This window comes from Pongo abelii, chromosome 4 (assembly GCF_028885655.2).
Source record: "Pongo abelii isolate AG06213 chromosome 4, NHGRI_mPonAbe1-v2.0_pri, whole genome shotgun sequence".
Classification (NCBI taxonomy): Eukaryota; Metazoa; Chordata; class Mammalia; order Primates; family Hominidae; genus Pongo; species Pongo abelii.
The window spans coordinates 1,231,648-1,255,686 of NC_071989.2; the positions used below are offsets into that span (position 1 = coordinate 1,231,648).

Consider the following 24,039-nt stretch of genomic DNA (forward strand, 5'->3'; position numbering starts at 1 on the left):
ACCGCCATCCACAGTCACCACACATCAGACCCCCGTGACCGACCGCTATCCACAGTCACCACACATCATACCCCACGACCGACCGCCATCCACAGTCACCACACATCAGACCCCCGTGACCGACCGCCATCCACAGTCACCACACATCAGACCCCACGACCGACCGCCATCCACACTCACCACACATCAGACCCCGCGACCGACCACCATCCACAGTCACCACACATCAGACCCCCCCATGATCAACCACCATCCACAGTCACCACACATCAGACCCCCACGACCGACCGCCATCCACAGTCACCACACATCATACCCCACGACCGACCGCCATCCACAGTCACCACACATCAGACCCCCCCATGACCAACCACCATCCACAGTCATCACACATCAGACCCCCATGACCGACCGCCATCCGCAGTCACCACACATCAGACCCCATGACCGACCGCCATCCACAGTCACCACACATCAGACCCCCGTGACCAACCGCCATCCACAGTCACCACACATCAGACCCCCCCATGACCAACCACCCTCCACAGTCATCACACATCAGACCCCGTGACCGACCGCCATCCACAGTCACCACACATCAGACCCCACAACCGACTGCCATCCACAGTCATCACACATCAGACCCCATGACCGACCGCCATCCACAGTCACCACAAATCATACCCCACGACCGACCGCCATCCACAGTCACCACACATCATACCCCACGACCGACCGCCATCCACAGTCACCACACATCAGACCCCCTCAACGACCGACCGCCATCCACAGTCACCACACATCAGACCCCCGTGACCGACCGCCATCCACAGTCACCACACATCAGACCCCCGTGACCGACCGCCATCCACAGTCACCACACATCAGACCCCCGTGACCGACCGCCATCCACAGTCACCACACATCATACCCCACGACCGACCGCCATCCACAGTCACCACACATCAGACCCCCGTGACCGACCGCTATCCACAGTCACCACACATCAGACCCCCGTGACCGACCGCTATCCACGGTCACCACACATCATACCCCACGACCGACCGCCATCCACAGTCACCACACATCAGACCCCCGTGACCGACCGCCATCCACAGTCACCACACATCAGACCCCACGACCGACCGCCATCCACACTCACCACACATCAGACCCCGCGACCGACCACCATCCACAGTCACCACACATCAGACCCCCCCATGACCAACCACCATCCACAGTCATCACACATCAGACCCCCATGACCGACCGCCATCCGCAGTCACCACACATCAGACCCCATGACCGACCGCCATCCACAGTCACCACACATCAGACCCCCGTGACCAACCGCCATCCACAGTCACCACACATCAGACCCCCCCATGACCAACCACCCTCCACAGTCATCACACATCAGACCCCATGACCGACCGCCATCCACAGTCACCACACATCAGACCCCACGACCGACTGCCATCCACAGTCATCACACATCAGACCCCATGACCGACCGCCATCCACAGTCACCACAAATCATACCCCACGACCGACCGCCATCCACAGTCACCACACATCATACCCCACGACCGACCGCCATCCACAGTCACCACACATCAGACCCCCCCACGACCGACCGCCATCCACAGTCACCACACATCAGACCCCCGTGACCGACCGCCATCCACAGTCACCACACATCAGACCCCCGTGACCGACCGCCATCCACAGTCACCACACATCAGACCCCCGTGACCGACCGCCATCCACAGTCACCACACATCAGACCCCCACGACCGACCGCCATCCACAGTCACCACACATCAGACCCCCGTGACCGACCGCTATCCACAGTCACCACACATCAGACCCCCGTGACTGACCGCTATCCACAGTCACCACACATCATACCCCACGACCGACCGCCATCCACAGTCACCACACATCAGACCCCCGTGACCGACCGCCATCCACAGTCACCACACATCAGACCCCACGACCGACCGCCATCCACACTCACCACACATCAGACCCCGCGACCGACCACCATCCACAGTCACCACACATCAGACCCCCCCATGATCAACCACCATCCACAGTCACCACACATCAGACCCCCACGACCGACCGCCATCCACAGTCACCACACATCATACCCCACGACCGACCGCCATCCACAGTCACCACACATCAGACCCCCACATGACCAACCACCATCCACAGTCATCACACATCAGACCCCCATGACCGACCGCCATCCGCAGTCACCACACATCAGACCCCATGACCGACCGCCATCCACAGTCACCACACATCAGACCCCCGTGACCAACCGCCATCCACAGTCACCACACATCAGACCCCCCCATGACCAACCACCCTCCACAGTCATCACACATCAGACCCCATGACCGACCGCCATCCACAGTCACCACACATCAGACCCCACAACCGACTGCCATCCACAGTCATCACACATCAGACCCCATGACCGACCGCCATCCACAGTCACCACAAATCATACCCCACGACCGACCGCCATCCACAGTCACCACACATCATACCCCACGACCGACCGCCATCCACAGTCACCACACATCAGACCCCACGACCGACCGCCATCCACAGTCACCACAAATCATACCCCATGACCGACCGCCATCCACAGTCACCACACATCAGACCCCCCAACGACCGACCGCCATCCACAGTCACCACACATCAGACCCCCACGACCGACCGCCATCCACAGTCACCACACATCATACCCCACGACCGACCGCCATCCACAGTCACCACACATCAGAACCCCCCACGACCGACCGCCATCCACAGTCACCACACATCAGACCCCCACGACCGACTGCCATCCACAGTCACCACACATCATACCCCACGACCGACCGCCATCCACAGTCACCACACATCATACCCCATGACCGACCGCCATCCACAGTCACCACACATCATACCCCACGACCGACCGCCATCTGCAGTCACCACACATCATACCCCACGACTGACCGCCATCCACAGTCACCACACATCATACCCCACGACCGACCGCCATCCACAGTCACCACACATCAGACCCCCCCACGACCGACCGCCATCCACAGTCACCACACAACAGACCCCCGTGACCGACCGCCATCCACAGTCACTACACATCATACCCCACGACCGACCGCCATCCGCAGTCACCACACATCAGACCCCTGTGACCGACCGCCATCCACAGTCACCACACATCAGACCCCCGTGACCGACCGCCATCCACAGTCACCACACATCAGACCCCATGACCGACCGCCATCCACAGTCACCACACATCATACCCCACGGCCGACCGCCATCCGCAGTCACCACACATCAGATCCCCGTGACCGACTGCCATCCACAGTCACCACACATCAGACCCCATGACCGACCGCCATCCACAGTCACCACACATCATACCCCACGACTGACCGCTATCCAGTCACCACACATCAGACCCCCGTGACTGACCGCCATCCACAGTCACCACACATCAGACCCCCACGACCGACCGCCATCCACAGTCACCACACAACAGACCCCCGTGACCGACCGCCATCCACAGTCACTACACATCAGACCCCATGACCGACCGCCATCCACAGTCACCACACATCAGACACCCCCGTGACCTACCGCCATCCACAGTCACTACGCATCAGACCCCACGACCGACCGCCATCCACAGTCACCACACATCAGACCCCACGACCGACAGCCATCCACAGTCACCACACATCATACCCCACGACCGACAGCCATCCACAGTCACCACACATCAGACACCCCATGACCGACCGCCATCCGCAGTCACCACACATCAGACCCCATGACCGACCGCCATCCGCAGTCACCACACATCAGACCCCATGACCGACCGCCATCCAGTCACCACACATCATACCCCCATGACCGACCGCCATCCAGTCACCACACATCAGACCCTCGTGACCGACCGCCATCCACAGTCACCACACATCATACCCCACGACCGACCGCCATCCACAGTCACCACACATCATACCCCACGACCGACCGCTATCCAGTCACCACACATCAGACCCCCATGACCGACCGCCATCCACAGTCAACACACATCAGACCCCCGTGACCGACCGCCATCCATAGTCACCACACATCATACCCCACGACCAACCGCCATCCACAGTCACCACACATCAGACCCCCGTGACCGACCGCCATCCACAGTCACCATACATCAGACCCCCGTGACCGACCACCATCCACAGTCACCACACATCATACCCCACGACCGACCGCTATCCAGTCACCACACATCAGACCCCCGTGACTGACCGCCATCCACAGTCAACACACATCAGACCCCCCTGACCGACCGCCATCCACAGTCACCACACATCAGACCCCCGTGACCGACCGCCATCCACAGTCACCACACATCAGACCCCCGTGACCGACCGCCATCCACAGTCACCATACATCAGACCCCCGTGACCGACCACCATCCACAGTCTCGTGACACAAGTGGCACTCGAGCTCCCGGGCCTCTCCAGCCCAATGCTGGAGGAATTCCAGGGATGCAGGTACAGCCACAGCACAGGCAGGAGAAGGGTCTGGAGATGCGGGAGACAGACCGGCACCCCCACCTCCTGTTCTGCAGACTCTCCCAGGACGCTTGCCATTTACCACAGGACCCGCTAAGCCCCTGCGTCCCCAAGATAGGATGTGACCAGGCATGTGACACACGCTAACACAGACACAGGAGACCTTGAGCTTGTGAGACATCAAACGAGGCGCATGGCGACTTTGTGCTTTAGCATGTTCCCCAGCCCCCAGGAGCTGGCGGCAGGGCCGTGGGCTAAAACCACATCGAGTACCATTCAATCCTGAGAAACAACCTGGAAGGCAGTAACAGGAAGGTACATGGGGCCTGCACTCTTCCCAACCCAGGAGCAGGCAACACACCCACAAATAGCCCATGGGTCTGAGGTCGGCGGAAAGCATCACAGAAATCCGTGATTATTCTGGACTCAATACAGAAAAGCCAATACATCAAAACCGATGAGATGCTGCTGAAGCAGGTCTTTAGCGCAGGGTCCCCAGCCATTGTGGTATGTGGGCTTCCACGTTTCGTGGAAGACGATTTTTCCACAGGACAGCAGTGGGGAAGGGGATGGTTTCAGGAGGAAACAGTTCCACCTCAGATCATCAGGCATTAGATTCCCATAAGGAGCACAGAATCTAGACCCCTCTCACGCACAGTTCTCAGTAGGGTGTGTGCGCCTCTGAGCACCGTGTGCCACTACTGATCTGAGAGGGGGTGGGGCTCAGGCGGGAACGCTGGCTCACCACACCCCACCTAGCCTCCCGCTGTGCGCCTGGTTCCTAACAGGCCCCAGACCGGTGCCACTCCATGGCCAGGGGCCTGGGGACCCCTGCTTTAGAGGGAAAATTGCAACTTCAGATGCTTGTTTAGAAAAGAAAGTTCAAACGTCCATAATCAAAGCTTTTCCTTCAAGGAGCCGGAAAAAGAACAATAAACAAAGCCTAAAGGAAATGGAAGGAGGCCATCGATAAACAGCAGACACCAATTACGCAGGAAACAGCCGGGAAATCAGCACACGTGAAACTCTTCTGTGAAGAGAGTCATGAAACAAACGGAAAGACCCCTAGCGAGGCCTGGAGAAGGAAAACGGAGGTTGTCAGCACCAAGGCTGGAGGCAGCTATCGCTGCAGATCTCACAGAAGCTGCAGGAAGCGAGTCTCGGCCGGGCGCGGCGGCTCACACCTGTCATCCCAGCACTTTGGGAGGCCGAGGTGGGCGGATCACCTGAGGTCAGGAGTTCGAGACCAGCCTGGCCAACATGGAGAAACCTCGTCTCTGCTAAAATTACAAAAATCAGTCAGCATGGTGGTGGGCGCCTATAATCCCAGCTACTTGGAAGGCTGAGGCAAGAGAATTGCTTGAACTCAGGAAGCAGAGGTTGCAGTGAGCTGAAATCACGCCAATCCACTCCAGCCTGGGCAACAAAGCGAGACTCCATTACAAAAAAAAAAAAAGAAAGAAAGAAAGAAAGAAAGTCTCCAACTCACAGGGGAATTCCAAGGACGGAGCCCAGCCAGGGCCACATCCAGGCCAATGAACACAGGGAGGCCTGGAAGCCGTGCCCACCGGCCACACACCACAGCAGGCACCGCATGACCCAGGAGTGGAAGCAACAGAATGGGGAGCCCGGGGGAGGCCCCCACACCCCTGACTTACTATAAACACACCCATAGTTCAAAGGAAGGTGTGCTCTCCTCAATAAAGCTGTCGGAGCAACTGCAGACCCACTCCAGGAAGAAAGCTCACCTTGAACTCTGTGTTACCCCACGCATAAAAACCAATCCCACAGATCCCCACCTACCCCACGCATAAAAACCAATCCCACAGATCCCCACCTACCCCACATATGAAAACCAACTCCACAGATCCCCACCTACTCCACACACGAAAACCAACTCCACAGATCCCCACCTACCCCACACATGAAAACCAGCTCCCACAGATCTCCACCTACCCCACACACGAAAACCAACTCCACAGATCCCCACCTACCCCACACATAAAAACCAATCCCACAGATCCCCACCTACCCCACACACGAAAACCAACTCCACAGATCTCCACCTACCCCACACATAAAAACCAACTCCACAGATCCCCACCTACCCCACACACGAAAACCAGCTCCACAGATCCCCACCTACCCCACACACGAAAACCAACTCCACAGATCCCCACCTACCCCACACATAAAAACCAATCCCACAGATCCCCACCTACCCCACGCATAAAAACCAATCCCACAGATCTCCACCTACCCCACACACGAAAACCAGCTCCACAGATCTCCACCTACCCCACACATAAAAACCAATCCCACAGATCTCCACCTACCCCACACACGAAAACCAACTCCACAGATCCCCACCTACCCCACACATAAAAACCAATCCCACAGATCCCCACCTACCCCACACACGAAAACCAGCTCCACAGATGCCCACCTACCCCACACATGAAAACCAATCCCACAGATCTCCACCTACCCCACACACGAAAACCAACTCCACAGATCCCCACCTACCCCACACACGAAAACCAGCTCCACAGATCCCCACCTACCCCACACACGAAAACCAGCTCCACAGATCTCCACCTACCCCACACATAAAAACCAATCCCACAGATCTCCACCTACCCCACACACGAAAACCAACTCCACAGATCCCCACCTACCCCACACATAAAAACCAATCCCACAGATCCCCACCTACCCCACACATGAAAACCAGCTCCACAGATCCCCACCTACCCCACACACGAAAACCAGCTCCACAGATCCCCACCTACCCCACACACGAAAACCAGCTCCACAGATCTCCACCTACCCCACACACGAAAACCAGCTCCACAGATCCCCACCTACCCCACACACGAAAACCAGCTCCACAGATCCCCACCTACCCCACAGACGAAAACCAGTTCCACAGATCCCCACCTACCCCACACACGAAAACCAGCTCCACAGATCCCCACCTACCCCACACACGAAAACCAGCTCCACAGATCCCCACCTACCCCACACACGAAAACCAGCTCCACAGATCCCCACCTACCCCACACATAAAAACCAATCCCACAGATCCCCACCTACCCCACACACGAAAACCAGCTCCACAGATCCCCACCTACCCCACACACGAAAACCAGCTCCACAGATCCCCACCTACCCCACACACGAAAACCAGCTCCACAGATCCCCACCTACCCCACACATAAAAACCAATCCCACAGATCCCCACCTACCCCACACACGAAAACCAGCTCCACAGATCCCCACCTACCCCACACACGAAAACCAGCTCCACAGATCCCCACCTACCCCACACACGAAAACCAGCTCCACAGATCCCCACCTACCCCACACACGAAAACCAACTCCACAGATCTCCACCTACCCCACACACGAAAACCAGCTCCCCAGATCCCCACCTACCCCACACACGAAAACCAGCTCCACAGATCCCCACCTACCCCACACACGAAAACCAGCTCCACAGATCCCCACCTACCCCACACACGAAAACCAGCTCCACAGATCCCCACCTACCCCACACACGAAAACCAGCTCCACAGATCCCCACCTACCCCACACACGAAAACCAGCTCCACAGATCCCCACCTACCCCACACACGAAAACCAGCTCCACAGATCCCCACCTACCCCACACACGAAAACCAGCTCCACAGATCCCCACCTACCCCACACACGAAAACCAGCTCCACAGATCCCCATCTACCCCACACACGAAAACCAGCTCCACAGATCCCCACCTACCCCACACACGAAAACCAGCTCCACAGATCCCCACCTACCCCACACACGAAAACCACCTCCACAGATCCCCACCTACCCCACACACGAAAACCAGTCCCACAGATCCCCACCTACCCCACACACGAAAACCAGCTCCACAGATCCCCACCTACCCCACACACGAAAACCAGCTCCACAGATCCCCACCTACCCCACACATGAAAACCAGCTCCACAGATCCCCACCTACCCCACACACGAAAACCAATCCCACAGATCCCCACCTACCCCACACACGAAAACCAGCTCCACAGATCCCCACCTACCCCACACACGAAAACCAGCTCCACAGATCCCCACCTACTCCACACACGAAAACCAGCTCCACAGATCCCCACCTACCCCACACACGAAAACCAACTCCACAGATCCCCATCTACCCCACACACGAAAACCAGCTCCACAGATCCCCACCTACCCCACACACGAAAACCAGCTCCACAGATCCCCACCTACCCCACACACGAAAACCAGCTCCACAGATCCCCACCTACCCCACACACGAAAACCAGCTCCACAGATCCCCACCTACCCCACACATAAAAACCAATTCCACAGATCCCCACCTACCCCACACACGAAAACCAGCTCCACAGATCCCCACCTACCCCACACACGAAAACCAGCTCCACAGATCCCCACCTACCCCACACACGAAAACCAGCTCCACAGATCCCCACCTACCCCACACATGAAAACCAGCTCCACAGATCTCCACCTACTCCACACATAAAAACCAGCTCCACAGATCCCCACCTACCCCACACACGAAAACCAGCTCCACAGATCCCCACCTACTCCACACACGAAAACCAGCTCCACAGATCCCCACCTACCCCACACATAAAAACCAATTCCACAGATCCCCACCTACCCCACACACGAAAACCAGCTCCACAGATCCCCACCTACCCCACACACGAAAACCAGCTCCACAGATCCCCACCTACCCCACACACGAAAACCAGCTCCACAGATCCCCACCTACCCCACACACGAAAACCAATCCCACAGATCTCCACCTACCCCACACACGAAAACCAGCTCCACAGATCCCCACCTACCCCACACACGAAAACCAACTCCACAGATCCCCACCTACCCCACACACGAAAACCAGCTCCACAGATCCCCACCTACCCCACACACGAAAACCAGTCCCACAGATCCCCACCTACCCCACACACGAAAACCAGCTCCACAGATCCCCACCTACCCCACACACGAAAACCAACTCCACAGATCCCCACCTACCCCACACATAAAAACCAATTCCACAGATCCCCACCTACCCCACACACGAAAACCAGCTCCACAGATCCCCACCTACCCCACACACGAAAACCACCTCCACAGATCCCCACCTACCCCACACACGAAAACCAGTCCCACAGATCCCCACCTACCCCACACACGAAAACCAACTCCACAGATCTCCACCTACACCACGGATAAAAACCAATCGCACAGATCCCCACCTACCCCACACACGAAACCAGTCCCACAGATCCCCACCTACCCCACACACGAAAACCAACTCCACAGATCTCCACCTACACCACGGATAAAAACCAATCGCACAGATCCCCACCTACCCCACACACGAAAACCAGCTCCACAGATCCCCACCTATCCCACACATAAAAACCAATTCCACAGATCTCCACCTACCCCACACACGAAAACCAGCTCCACAGATCCCCACCTATCCCACACATAAAAACCAATTCCACAGATCTCCACCTACACCACGGATAAAAACCAATCGCACAGATCCCCACCTAGGTTTGAAGGCTGACACAGTAAAGGCTGTTCTAAAAGGAGACGCAGAAGCAATGTCACCACGACCTCAAGGTAAACAGAGTTCCTGAAGAGAACACAAACAGCTTTAGCTGCAAACAGCTGATAAAGTGGACTGCGTTAGTGGACTGCATTAGAAGTACAATCTTCCAATCCTCAAAAGGCTTGACTTCAGAGCACAAAAGCAAGACACACACGGTGCAGAGATTCAGTGCATGCATCTGATGCTAGACTTGCACCAGAACACACAAGGAGCTCCTGCAAGCCGACGATGGGAGGCAGGTGCCCTGTACACAGCAGGGCAGGACGGACGGGCACCTCCCACAAGAGCCCCGGGGCGGCCAGCACGGGAACAGTGTGGGCACGTGGGCATCAAGAGAGCCCCCTGCACAATCCCACAAGGCAGCTTCAACACCATCAGGCCAGCGGCCACCGGAGGCATTGCCCTCGCAAGCAGCCAGCCGGGGTGTCACCGTCACCCCCCTGGAAACTCCCACAACATCCCTAAAGCACATCTGTGACCCAGCAACCCCACCCCTGGAATTCAGCCAGAGGCGAGGGCCTCTGACCTCTGGGACACTCCCAGAACCCAGCAGGCTCACAGCAGGCGCAGCCGTGTAGTCCGCATCCAGGAGCCTCCACAGCAGCAGGAAGGATACATCCATGTGGCGTGTTCCACAATGGATGCCATACATGGACAGAACTTGTGGCTGAGGCGTTCAGCACAGCTGAGGGTCGGACCCCATAACCCACCTCCTGCCTGTGGAGACCGGGAGAGGGAGACAGGTCGAGGTCGGAACCAGGTTCACAGTGGGGGCGGCGGCTTCCGATGCGGTGGGGATTGCGGGGGGTCTCCTGGGCTCTGGTGACTTTCTACACCCGGGCGAGGGGGGCGGTGGGGAGGGGGGTCTCCTGGGCTCTGGTGACTTTCTACACCCGGGCGAGGGGGGCGGTGGGGAGGGGGGCCTCCTGGGCTCTGGTGACTTTCTACACCCGGCGAGGGGGGCGGTGGGGAGGGGGGTCTCCTGGGCTCTGGTGACTTTCTACACCCGGGCGAGGGGGGCGGTGGGGAGGGGGGTCTCCTGGGCTCTGGTGACTTTCTACACTCAGGCGAGGGGGGCGGCCATCAGGTTTCCACGGGGGGTAAAATTCTGCTGAGTCATACATGAGATTTGCAAATAGCTGCGATAGCCTCAAGAAGTCAGAGAAAGAGGTCCTTGCGGGTTTCCACATGTGCCTCTCCCCAGACCGAAGCTCCAGGGATACTCCTTCACCTCTGCACCCCAGCCTGGCATGACTTTGGGGGCTTACCCCTCCAGCGTGCTCATGACGATTGGTGGGAACCCAAGCCCAGGGCCCCTTTCACCCCTGCCGAGCCCCAAGGTGCCCCGCCGCTCTGGGAGGGGTGTGTCCTGGGGAGTGAGGCCTGAATCAGCCTTCCTGTATCTCATGGAGCCGGCATAGGCCAGGCTGGGATCCTGGGTGTGCCAGGGGCCCAGGAAGGTACCACCAGCGTCCCCACTCTCCTCTCAAACCCAGCTTGCAGTCTCCAAGGCCCAGCCCTCTGACAGGACAGGGGCATCCGTGCTGGAAGGGAGGACCCTGAATGCGGAGCTCACCAAACCAGCACCCGAGAGCGTGAGGACAACGGTGTGGACCATGCCCGGAAGAGGAAGGAGTAAGGCCAAGGGACCACACACACCCATGCCATGGACACGCATATGTCACGGATACATGCACACACACACACCACAAATATGCACATCACAGACATGCAGCACGGACATGTATGTGTCACAGACACACACATGCACACCACAGGCACACACACCAGAGACACACCACGGACACACACATGCCACACACACACATACACCACAAATATGCACGCCACAGGCAAACACACCAGAGACACACCACGGACACACACGTGCCACACACGCATATCACAGATGTGTAAATCACGGAAGTACCTCCATCACAGAAACACATCACAGACACAACCGCATCCTAGACGCATTCATATCTCAGAGACACACATCCTGGACACAACTGTATCACACGTGAGCCTTACATGGCTCTTGAAGGCCTTGCGGACGTGCCCATGGGCGGCCTTCTGGACCACAGCATACCGACGCACGCAGTATGTGTTCTGGGGTTTGATGATGCTGGCGATGACCTCCGTGAGCCTGTCCTGGGGGATGGTGTCGTACGCGCCTGTCACATCAACCTGCGTGAGTGGAGGCGAGGAGGCTGACAGTGACCACCCAGCAACTCAGACATCACCCAGGGCCTGGCCTGGCGGCGTCCCCTGCTCTTTCTCTGACCCCCACCCCTCCAGACCCCAAGGGCAGGGCGGGCTGTGTCCCCTCTCTGAGCAGCCCCTGGCTCAGGACTGGGGTGCGAGGCACCGGGGCCTGGTGGCTGAGCCAGTGCGGTTCCTTCTCTGACGGGAACTGGAATCCAGTGGGACCCTCCCTGGGAATAGGAGCCTGGGCAGTCAGGGTGCAGAGTCGGGCCCACGTGCTGCAGGAAAGGCTGAAGGCCTCCACCCCAGGTGCCGGGTGTGTCCCCAACAGTGACAAGGTGACCTGCACTCCCTGCGGCCCACCCAGGAGTACCTCCTCCACCCAACATGAGGTGCCAGTCAGGCAGCCACTCCCAAGGTCCAGCAGGGCTGCTCACGGGGGTCCCCGGCACCCACCTTGACAAAGTACAGCTCAGGCGGCGGGTCCTGGGCCCGCACACGCAGCACAAAGGTGCGCCAGGCCCTGTGGATATCGTCCAGGCCCAGCACAGAGGCGCCCAGGAGGCTGGGGCGCCGCGCCCGCTCGTAGTTGAGCACGCTGAACAGTGCCTTCACCCTCGAGGTGAGACGCTCGGCCTGGCAGGGACAGCATGAGAGACAGTCAGGAAAGTGGACCCAGCCAAGTGCCCCGCCCCACCATAGCGACCCAGGGGAGAAGCAGCCCCACCCCAGTGTGCCAGCCACCCAGACCCGGGACCTAGAACCCCTCCCAGCTTCCCTAGGCCCTGTTTGAAACGTGCTCCTGGCTGCACGTGTGTTGCACACGGGATCCTCATGCCATACCTCTGTCCACCTCACCCCACACCCCCCTCAGATGACGGGGTCACTGCAGCCACCGCAGCCACAAGGGTGGGGTGCAGGAGCCGTGAGGCAAGGTCCCAGGATCCTCAGAGCCCAGTGGGCTCCTGGCAGCCGTGGCCTGGTCCCTGGGCCCCATACACAGAAGTACACAATGCCTGAGCCGAGGCCTGGTCCCCGGGCCCCATACACGGAAGCACACGGTGCCTGAGCCGAGGCCTGGTCCCCGGGCCCCGTACACGGAAGCACACGGTGCCTGAGCCGAGGCCTGGTCCCCGGGCCCCGTACACGGAAGCACACGGTGCCTGAGCACCACAGCAGGACACGGATCCGGGACCTCAGGTTCTGCGGCGTCCAGGCCCCGGCCCAGCTGCTTCTTGTGGTCCTCAGAGCCTGTCCCTGCCCCCTGGACCTCCCCCCACACCCCCACGCTGCTTTTCTGGAGGCACCGGCACCTCGGCCACCTCACCGTGACCACAAATGGGTTGAAGCTGTGCTGTGGCCCTGGCCGTGTCCCGTGGCCCCTCCTCCGGGCCCTTCATCTAAGCTGGTACCAAACGCAGGGCTCAAACGCACTTCTGTTTAAAAAGGAAACTAAACCAAAGCATAGCCACCCTCTTTTCTCTGCGGAATGTTCTGGCTCCCACGACGTAGTCCATGTTCACAATTGGCCGGAGCCCGTCAGGCTTGGGGATGAAGCGGAGTCTGGACGTCAGCAGGGCGGGCCTGGCTTCCCGATGCTGCCTGACCTCTGTTTCTGACAGCTCCCGCAGCTGCACCCTCTTCAAGTGCTGTCTGCAATAGAGAGCCCCTCAGGAGCCTTGCTCAGCCAGGCAACAGACTTGGGGGAAGCTCACGGGAAGCCACAAGGCCCCATCGACTCAGTGAGGGCTCAGGGCACCCACGGCAGCACACACTGAAGGCCACGCCCGGGGCCACGTCCACCCACGCCAGCCAGACGCCTCCGAGAGCCCCTCTACTTGCAGGGCACCTGGACACCTGGTCCTATAGTCAACCCTGGGGACGCCCAGTCCGGTGATCAACCCCCAGGGTGACTGTCCCACCGTCAGCACCAGGGAGCCTGGTCCCATAATTAACCCCCCAAGATTGCCTGTCTGGTGGCCGCCACCCAAGATGGGGTGCAAGGCTGCATCTGGGGCCACATGAACCCATGCCCCCTCCACACAGGATGCCTGTGCCTCTGGTACAGCCACTGGGGTAGCCCAAGGCTGGCCCCAGGCAGGACCCCCAGGCAGAAAGAGCCACATCCCTTCAGATGGAGAGGGTGGGAGAGGCTGCTCAGGGCAGCTCAGCCAAGGAGCAGAATCAGCTCCCTTGAGCCCACCAGTTTCCTGACACCTCTGCCCTTTGGCCTTTTCCCCCAAAACCACCCATGGGGGTGCAGGGGGCTGGAGTGGCCACACCTGGACCTGGGCATCTGTGGCTGACGGCCTGGCACTTCGTGGACACTAGGGCCGCGGGTGCTCCGGGGCTGGTGCCCTGACCCCAGGCCGCAGGCCCAGCCGAGTGTAGAAAAGGCACAGTACCCTGTCCAGGCAGGAGGGGCCTCCAAGGCCCCCCAGGCAGAACAACAGTCCCAGTAGTGACAAGGAGCATCTTGGGGGCCACCATGTCCGTCTGCTCCTTCTGGTCACCCCAATTAAATTCTCTCCAAAATACTGGTCAAATGACCATGTTAGGTCGCACACCATTAAATATGTGTAAAGTCTAAGTAGGGTGCATTGTGTATTAACATGCTCCCGCAGGGAAAGCCCTAACCCTCCCCCAGATGCAGGAGGAAATGGCCCCAGCACCACATCGGGGTCCCCAGCCCAGAGGCTGTTACCTCTGACGAGGTCTGCTGCCAGCTCCCTCTGCAGACATCCTGATTTGGGGCATGGGGTGTGACCAGGCCCCCCAGGGACTCGAGTGTGCAGAGGAGCTGGGGAAGCCCTGACCTTGTGACTAAAGGCCTCCACAGTCAGCCTCGGCGGGACACGGAGAAGCTAATACCATGGCCTGGGCTCAGCCAGGCTGGCGTCTCCCAGATGAGCGCTCCAGTCCCTAACTAATGCAAATCCAGCTTGAATCTGCCACAATCTTTCACACTCTCATCAGCTGAACATTGCAGACAAAATCTCACAGCCATTCAAATGCAGCCACCTGGAAGTTAGCTCATGGTGGAACTCGCCTATCCCCAAGTGCTCCCTGCACAGGTGCTCCCTGCAGTGAGTCGCCAACTGGGCGGGAGTTTATCCTGTCATGACCTAAATCCAATAGATTAAAGATTCATACAGAAGAGCACGAATTAAAAGAGAACCGGGGGCTGGGCACAGTGGCTTAGCCTGTAAACCCAGCACTTTGGGAGGCCAAGGTGGGTGGATCACCTGAGGTCAGGAGTTCCAGACCAGCCTGGCCAACATGGTGAAACCTTGTTTTTCCTAAAAGTACAAAAATTAGCCAGGCATGGTGGCAGGTGCCGGTAATCCCAGCTATTTAGGAGACTGAGGCTGGAGAATCGCTTAAACCCGGGAGGTGGGGGTGGCAGCGAGCCAAGATTACACCACCGCACTCCAGCCTGGGCAACAGAGTGAGACTCCATCTCAAAAAAAAAAAAAACAAAAAAGAGAGAGAATCAGACCCACATCCCGGGGAGAGGCAAGGAGGCTAGTGGTAGTGTTTCCATCCAATATAAATCCCTTCTGCTTTACAAACCCTAGAGACCACTTGGCACAAACTCCTGATTTTACAAGTAAGAGAACGTGAGCTCCGGGCAGTCAGAGCCTTGCACAGAATCCACTTGGACCAGGCCTGTGATGGGGCCCCTGGCTCCCAGCCCAGAGCTGCACAACCAGGGAAGCACCAGCAAGTGGAGACAGGTGCACGCTGAGGCCAGGGCTGGTGTTCCAGGACTGTGAGAAGCAGAGGATGGGTGTGCAGATACACTACCTGATTCCAATGCTTTGCAACTTGCTCCAGACACTCTTCCGGTAGAAAAAGAGCCTGTTCTTCTGAAACGTGGTCTCCGTGACATAAAAGAAAGACCTGAGCAGCTCGACGACGTACACGCTCATCAGCCAGTGCAGGAACTTGGCCAGGATCTCCTCACGCAGACGGTGCTCTGCGGCCGGAACACAGCCAACCCCTGAAATGAGAAGGACACCCCACATCCAGATCACCGAGGGCCTGGTGACCTCACCCCGGACCTGCACCATCCGGACACCGCACATCCAGCTCACCAAGGGCCTGGCGACCTCACCCCGGACCTGCACCATCCAGACACCGCACATTCAACTCACCGAGTGCCTGGCGACCTCACCCCAGACCTGCACCATCCGGTACGACAGCCATGGCCACGGGAAGCCCAGCAGGTCCAGGCTGAGATGGCCACGCATGGGACCTACACACGGGATCCCGCAGACAAAGCTCAAAAAACGTCAAATGTCCTGTGAGTGACGCTCCCACCAGTGACACCCTAAAATGATGAGGTGTGGACAGGCTGGGCTTCAGTAAAATCTATTATTACATTAATTTCACCTTTTCTTTTTCACTTTTTTAATGTGGCTACTAGAATTTTTTTTTTTTTTTTTTTTTTTTGAGACAGAGTCTCGCCCTGTTGCCAGGCTGGAGTGCAGTGGTGCAATCTCGGCTCACTGCAACTTCCAACTCCCTGGTTCAAGCGATTCTCCTGCCTCAGCCTCCCAGGTAGCTGGGATTACAGGTACCTGCCACCATGCCCAGCTAATTTTTGTGTTTTTAGTACAGATGGGGTTTCACCATGTTGGCCAGGATGGTCTCGACCTCCTGACCTCGTGATCCACCCGCCTCGGCCTCCCAAAGTGCTGGGATTACAGGCGTGAGCCACCGCGCCCAGCCTAGAAATTTTAAAATTATCCACATGGCTCATGTCATGTTCCTGTTGGGCGACAACGGCTCGGAACCTCATCCTTTGTCCTGGTTCCCAAGCAGAAGGGAGGAAGCAGACACTCCCCCACCAGGCAGCACCGTCAGAGCTGGCGCCACACCGCGGGTTTGCACGATTTCAAACTCAACACCACGGAGCCACCAGATCCCAACATGCCTGGGGTTTTCCAGGCAGAACCCAGGCCGAGCGGACGTTGCTGTCACTCACTGGCTAAGGAACGCTGGCCACGTGGTGCTCCAGACACTCACGGGCCAAGATGACCGCCCTCCTCGTGAGTCTCCACGTCTTCATCTGTGCATCATAAGCAGAGGTCCCCGGACGTCGCTAGATGCCATGGATGCCAGCACAGGTAAAGCTGGGGTTTACCAGCAATAACAACACAGAAGAACCATGCAAAGGACAAGGAAGGGGACCCCAGACGGCGGGCCTGGGACAGAAGGCAGACGGGGAACAAAGGAGGAAAAGCAGGGCGGGGGCAAAGCTAAAGAAACACTGAACACGGAAAACAATATTAATAATGCTTAGCTTGTGGGGGTGTCAAGATGCCTGAGATAGAACTAAGTCAGCAGGGAAAACAGCACACAGGCTGGGGGTGGTGACCAGAGTTAAAATACACTAAGTGTCTTATTGCTCAGGACAAGGGCAGCAATGTTTCAGACTTCATTTTAAAAGATCAGGGTACACCGGGCGTGGTGGCTCGCACCTGTAATCCCAGCACTGTGGGAGGCCAAGGCGGGCAGATCACTTGAGGTCAGGAGTTTGAGACCAGCCTGGCCAACATGGTGAAACCCCATCTCTACTAAAAATACAAAAATTAGCCAGGTGTGGTGGCAGGCGCCTGTAATCCCAGCTACTCATGAGGTTGAGGAATGAGAACTGCTTGAACCCAGGAGGCAGAGGTTGCAGTGAGCTGAGATTGCGCCATTGCACTCCAGCCTGGGTGACAGAGTGAGACTCTGTCTCAATAAACAAAAGCAAACGACAACAAAAAGATCAGGGGGTAGCACTAAGCAAAGGGAAATAAAAGCAAATGCCCAGTGACCAGGAGGCAACAACAGGATCAACACACACTCAGCAGGACATGCACACGGCAACCAAAGAGGTGGTGAGAAGCAAGGGAACGAGGACACGCAACAGGCAAGTGGAGAATCAGAGTGCACCAGACGGGTCTCTAGTGACAAAAAAACGAAAACAAATCAGGTTATCCAGTTAAACAACGACTGTCAGACTGGATTGGAAATTCACCTACATGCTGTTAATAGGACATACCTACACTATAAGAATATAAAAGTGTTGAAAATTAGGCCAGGCGCGGTGGCTCATGCCTGTAATTCAGCACTTTGGGAAGCCGAGGTAGGTGGATCCCTTGAGTCCAAGAATTTGAGACCAGCCTGGGCAACACAGGAAGACCCTGTCTCCAGAAAAAATTTAAAAATTAGCCAGGTGTAGTGGTGCGTGTCTGTAGTTCCAGCTACTCAGGAGGCTGAGGTGAGAGGATGGCTCAGGTCAGAAGGTAAAAGTTACACTGACCTGTGATCACACCACTGCACTCACCCTGGGCGACAGAGCAAGACTCTCTCAAAAAAAAAAAAAAAAAATTGTATATATATATAAAAAAATATAAATTAAAGGCAGAAAACAGACACAGCAGGAAAATACTAATCAAAAGAAGCCCAGTGTGGCAGTACTAAGAGCAATTTAAAAAAAGAATTACTAGATTACTAGAGACATAGAAGTCTACAAAAGATTTACTCATCAGGAAGATAAAAATACTACCATGTGCCTGCACCTAATAATGCCTCCCATAAATGCTACCAAACGAGAAGAAATGAACAGACCCATCCCCCAGGTGAGGGACTGTGGCCTCCTTCTTGGAATTTCATGCATCTAGAAGGAGACAGAAGCTTTGCACAGGACCTTAATAAGCTGGATATAGTGAACATGCATATGCCCACTATTGACAGGATGTCAGATTTACAATGGACGGTTCTGGAAACCATCCACACACTAGATCACAAAGCAAGGCTCCACAAACTTCAAATAATTGGTATTATACAGACCACTACACAACTGAGTTAGAAATCAATAACAAAACGATAACTTAAAATACTCTACGTATCTTGATACTCTACAAATCTTGAACATAAACAATGTTCAAATAACTCACTGCTCAAAGAAATCACAGAATAAGCTAAAGAATACTTAAAAGTGACTGATATCAAAATGATTTCACATCAAAACACAGGGTGCACGAAAAAAAAATCACAGAATAAGAATACTTAAAAGAAGTATTAACACTTTTAAGTACTTTAAGAACACTTAAAAGTGGCTGATGTTGAAATTACTTCACATCAAAACACAGGGTGCAGCTAAGGCAGCACTTAGAGTGAAAGGCATAACTAAACTAAGAGGCTAGAAAAGGAATGAAAGAATAAACCAAAAGAAAGCATACAATGGAAAGATAGAAACGTCAGAGGTAAATCAGTGAAATTCAAAACTAAGACCCAAGAGAGAAGTCTGACGAAGGCCGGTGGAGACACCGGCCCTCTGCGTGGGTCTCACAGCAGGAGACAGACGGAGACACTCCAACCTGTGGCTGGATGTCAATCCATGTGAGGGGGTGACTGGAGGCAGAGCCCAGCCTAAGCAATGAGCGGCAGGTGCCCAGAATAAGGTGACAAGCGTTGCCACCCACCCAAGGGGGCCAAGCAGAGGGGCAGCTTGGGAGAAAACAGGACAAGTGAGGGGCTGGTGTGCCTTGCTTTCCTTCAGGCCACAGAGAACCCTTTCTGGGACGTCTCCAGCAACACATGGCAGCAGACACAGGCAGCCCAGAGTCCAGCCTCAGCATGGGACAAGCTGGGAGAGGAGTATTGGCAGCATGGGTGTGGCGGGTACGTGGTGGGTAAGCCAGGCCCAACAGAGGCAAGCGGACCTGAAGCTGTGGCTGCAGTGCCTGGCAGGCGGGAGGCAAGAGCCTGCAGTCCCGTGTCCCCGTAGCAAAATGGAACGGAGAGGTGACCAAGAAGAGCCAAGCATCAGAAAAGATAGGCTTGGGGACCAGCACTGTGCCTGCACCATCTACCCAGGCAATGGGCAACCGGCACATCTGTGGCTATAGAAAGAGCAAATATCCAGGAGCAAGCTCAAGTGAGCAAAAGCCAAGGACACCTGGGGACAGTGCCTCACTCACCCTGCACGTGACAGGGACACCCGGGGACCGTGCCTCACTCACCCTGCATGTGACAGAGACACCCGGGGACCGAGCCTCACTCACCCTGCACGTGACAGGGACACCCGGGGACCGAGCCTCACTCACCCTGCACGTGACAGGGACACCCGGGGACCGAGCCTCACTCACCCTGCGCGTGACAGGGACACCCGGGGGCCGCGCCTCACTCACCCTGCGCGTGACAGGGACACCCGGGGGCCGCGCCTCACTCACCCTGCGCGTGACAGGGACACCCGGGGGCCGAGCCTCACTCACCCTGCGCGTGACAGGGACACCCGGGGGCCGCGCCTCACTCACCCTGCGCGTGACAGGGACACCCGGGGGCCGCGCCTCACTCACCCTGCGCGTGACAGGGACACCCGGGGGCCGCGCCTCACTCACCCTGCGCGTGACAGGGACACCCGGGGGCCGCGCCTCACTCACCCTGCGCGTGACAGGGACACCCGGGGGCCGCGCCTCACTCACCCTGCGCGTGACAGGGACACCCGGGGGCCGCGCCTCACTCACCCTGCGCGTGACAGGGACACCCGGGGGCCGCGCCTCACTCACCCTGCGCGTGACAGGGACACCCGGGGGCCGCGCCTCACTCACCCTGCGCGTGACAGGGACACCCGGGGGCCGCGCCTCACTCACCCTGCGCGTGACAGGGACACCCGGGGGCCGTGCCTCAATCACCCTACGCGTGACAGAGACACCCGGGGACCGCGCCTCGCTCATCCTATGCATGACAGGGACACCCGGGGACCGTGCCTCACTCACTCTGCACATGACAGGGACACCCGGGGACCGTGCCTCACTCACTCTGCACATGACAGGGACACCCGGGGGCCGTGCCTCACTCACCCTATGCATGACAGGGACACCCGGGGACCGTGCCTCACTCACTCTGCACGTGACAGGGACACCCGGGGACCGTGCCTCAATCACCCTAGGCGTGACAGGGACACCCGGGGACCGTGCCTCACTCACCCTGCACGTGACAGGGACAGCCGGGGACCGTGCCTCACTCACCCTGCACGTGACAGGGACACCCGGGGACCGTGCCTCACTCACCCTGCACGTGACAGGGACACCCGGGGACCGTGCCTCACTCACCCTACACGTGACAGGGACACCCGGGGACCGTGCCTCACTCACTCTGCACGTGACAGGGACACCTGGGGACCGTGCCTCAATCACCCTAGGCGTGACAGGGACACCCGGGGACCGTGCCTCACTCACTCTGCACGTGACAGGGACACCCGGGGACCGTGCCTCAATCACCCTAGGCGTGACAGGGACACCCGGGGGCCGTGCCTCACTCACGCTACACGTCACAGAGACACCCGGGGACTGCACCTCAATCACCCTATGCATGACAGGGACACCCAGGGACTGTGCCTCAATCACCCTACGCATGACAGGGACACCCGGGGACCGTGCCTCACTCACTCTGCACGTGACAGGGACACCCGGGGACCGTGCCTCACTCACCCTGCATGCGACAGGGACACCCGGGGACCGTGCCTCACTCACCCTGCACGTGACAGGGACACCCAGGACTGTGCCTCACTCACCCTACACGTGACAGGGACACTTGGGGGCCGTGCCTCACTCACGCTACACGTCACAGGGACACCCGGGGACTGCGCCTCAATCACCCTATGCATGACAGGGACACTCGGGGACCGTGCCTCAATCACCCTACGCATGACAGGGACACCCGGGGACCATGCCTCACTCACTCTGCACATGACAGGGACACCCGGGGGCCGTGCCTCACTCACCCTACACATGACAGAGACACCTGGGGGCCGTGCCTCAATCACCCTACACATGATGGGGACACCCGGGGACCGTGCCTCAATCACCCTAGGCGTGACAGGGACACCCGGGGACCGTGCCTCACTCACCCTACACGTTACAGGGACACCCGGGACCGTGCCTCACTCACCCTGCACGTGACAGGGACACCCGGGACCGTGCCTCACTCACCCTGCACGTGACAGGGACACTCGGGGGCCGTGCCTCACTCATGCTACACGTCACAGAGACACCCGGGGACCGTGCCTCAATCACCCTACGCATGACAGGGATACCCGGGGATCGCGCCTCAATCACCCTACGCATGACAGGGACACCTGGGGGCCGTGCCTCACTCACCCTACGCATGACAGAGACACCTGGGGACCGCGTCTCACTCATCCTACACGTCACAGGGACACCCGGGGACCGCGCCTCACTCACCCTACACATGACAGGGACACCCGGGGACCGCACCTCACTCACCCTATGCATGACAGGGACACCTGGGGACCGCGCCTCACTCACCCTACACGTCACAGGGACACCCGGGGACCGCACCTCAATCACCCTACATGTGACAGTGACACCCGGGACCGTGCCTCACTCACCCTACACATGACAGGGACACCCAGGGACTGTGCCTCACTCACCCTACACGTCACAGAGACACCCAGGGACCGCACCTCACTCACTCTACACGTGACAGAGACACTCGGGGACTGCGCCTCACTCACCCTACACGACAGGGACACCCGGGGACTGTGCCTCACTCACGCTACATGTCACAGGGACACCTGGGGACCGCGCCTCAATCACCCTACACATGACAGGGACACCCGGGGACCACACCTCACTCACCCTATGCATGACAGGGACACCTGGGGACCGTGCCTCACTCACCCTACACGTCACAGGGACACCCGGGGACCGCACCTCAATCACCCTACACGTGACAGTGACACCCGGGACCGTGCCTCACTCACCCTACACATGACAGGGACACCCAGGGACTGTGCCTCACTCACCCTACGCATGACAGGGACACCCGGGGACTGTACCTCTCTCACCCTACGCATGACAGGGACACCTGGGGACTGTACCTCTCTCACCCTACGCATGACAGGGACACCCGGGGACTGTGCCTCACTCACTCTACACATGACAGGGACACCCGGGGACTGTGCCTCACTCACCCTACGCATGACAGGGACACCCGGGGACCACGCCTCACTCACCCTACACGTCACAGGGACACCCGGGGGCCGTGCCTCACTCACCCTGCACGTGACAGGGACACCCCGGGACCACGCCTCATTCCCTGCACAAGCCAGGGGCAGATTGTGACCTCATCTGAAATCAGAGAACAGCAATAATGACAGGCAGAGTCCTGATCAGAGAACTCAAACTCTCCTCGACGAAGGAAGCTGGAGCGCAAAAAGCAAAAATGGGTTGCATGATGCTTATCTGACGGCGTGGTCCACCTGAGCGGCAGCAGGTGTGAGGCAGCTGCTGTTCGATGGGAAGGGACTTCCAGTCATGCAAGATGCAGCATTTCAAGCAACCTGCTGTAAACACCACCGAGTTAGCAATTCTGCACTGTACACAGAAAACCGTGTTAGGAGTGCCAATCTCATGTTATATGACTTTTGCCACCATAAAAAAAAAAAAAAAGAAAAAAAAAAAAGGGCCCCAGGAAGGTCACCCTCCTTGTCTGCATGGCCGGAAGTCTTACATGTCTTGGGAGTTTG

At 57.8% G+C, this 24,039-nt stretch overlaps 1 protein-coding gene across 1 annotated transcript in view; it reads right to left on the reverse strand.

Annotated features, from left to right (window-relative positions):
- Positions 1-24,039, reverse strand: part of TERT (telomerase reverse transcriptase) — a 47,287-nt gene that overhangs the window by 20,402 nt on the left and 2,846 nt on the right. The window contains exons 3-6 of the mRNA XM_054555363.2: positions 16,299-16,494; positions 13,964-14,144; positions 12,948-13,127; positions 12,318-12,473 (exon numbers count right to left, since the gene is read on the reverse strand). Coding sequence (XP_054411338.1) covers positions 12,318-12,473; positions 12,948-13,127; positions 13,964-14,144; positions 16,299-16,494 — 713 coding nt within the window. The remainder of the gene's footprint in view (positions 1-12,317; positions 12,474-12,947; positions 13,128-13,963; positions 14,145-16,298; positions 16,495-24,039) is intronic.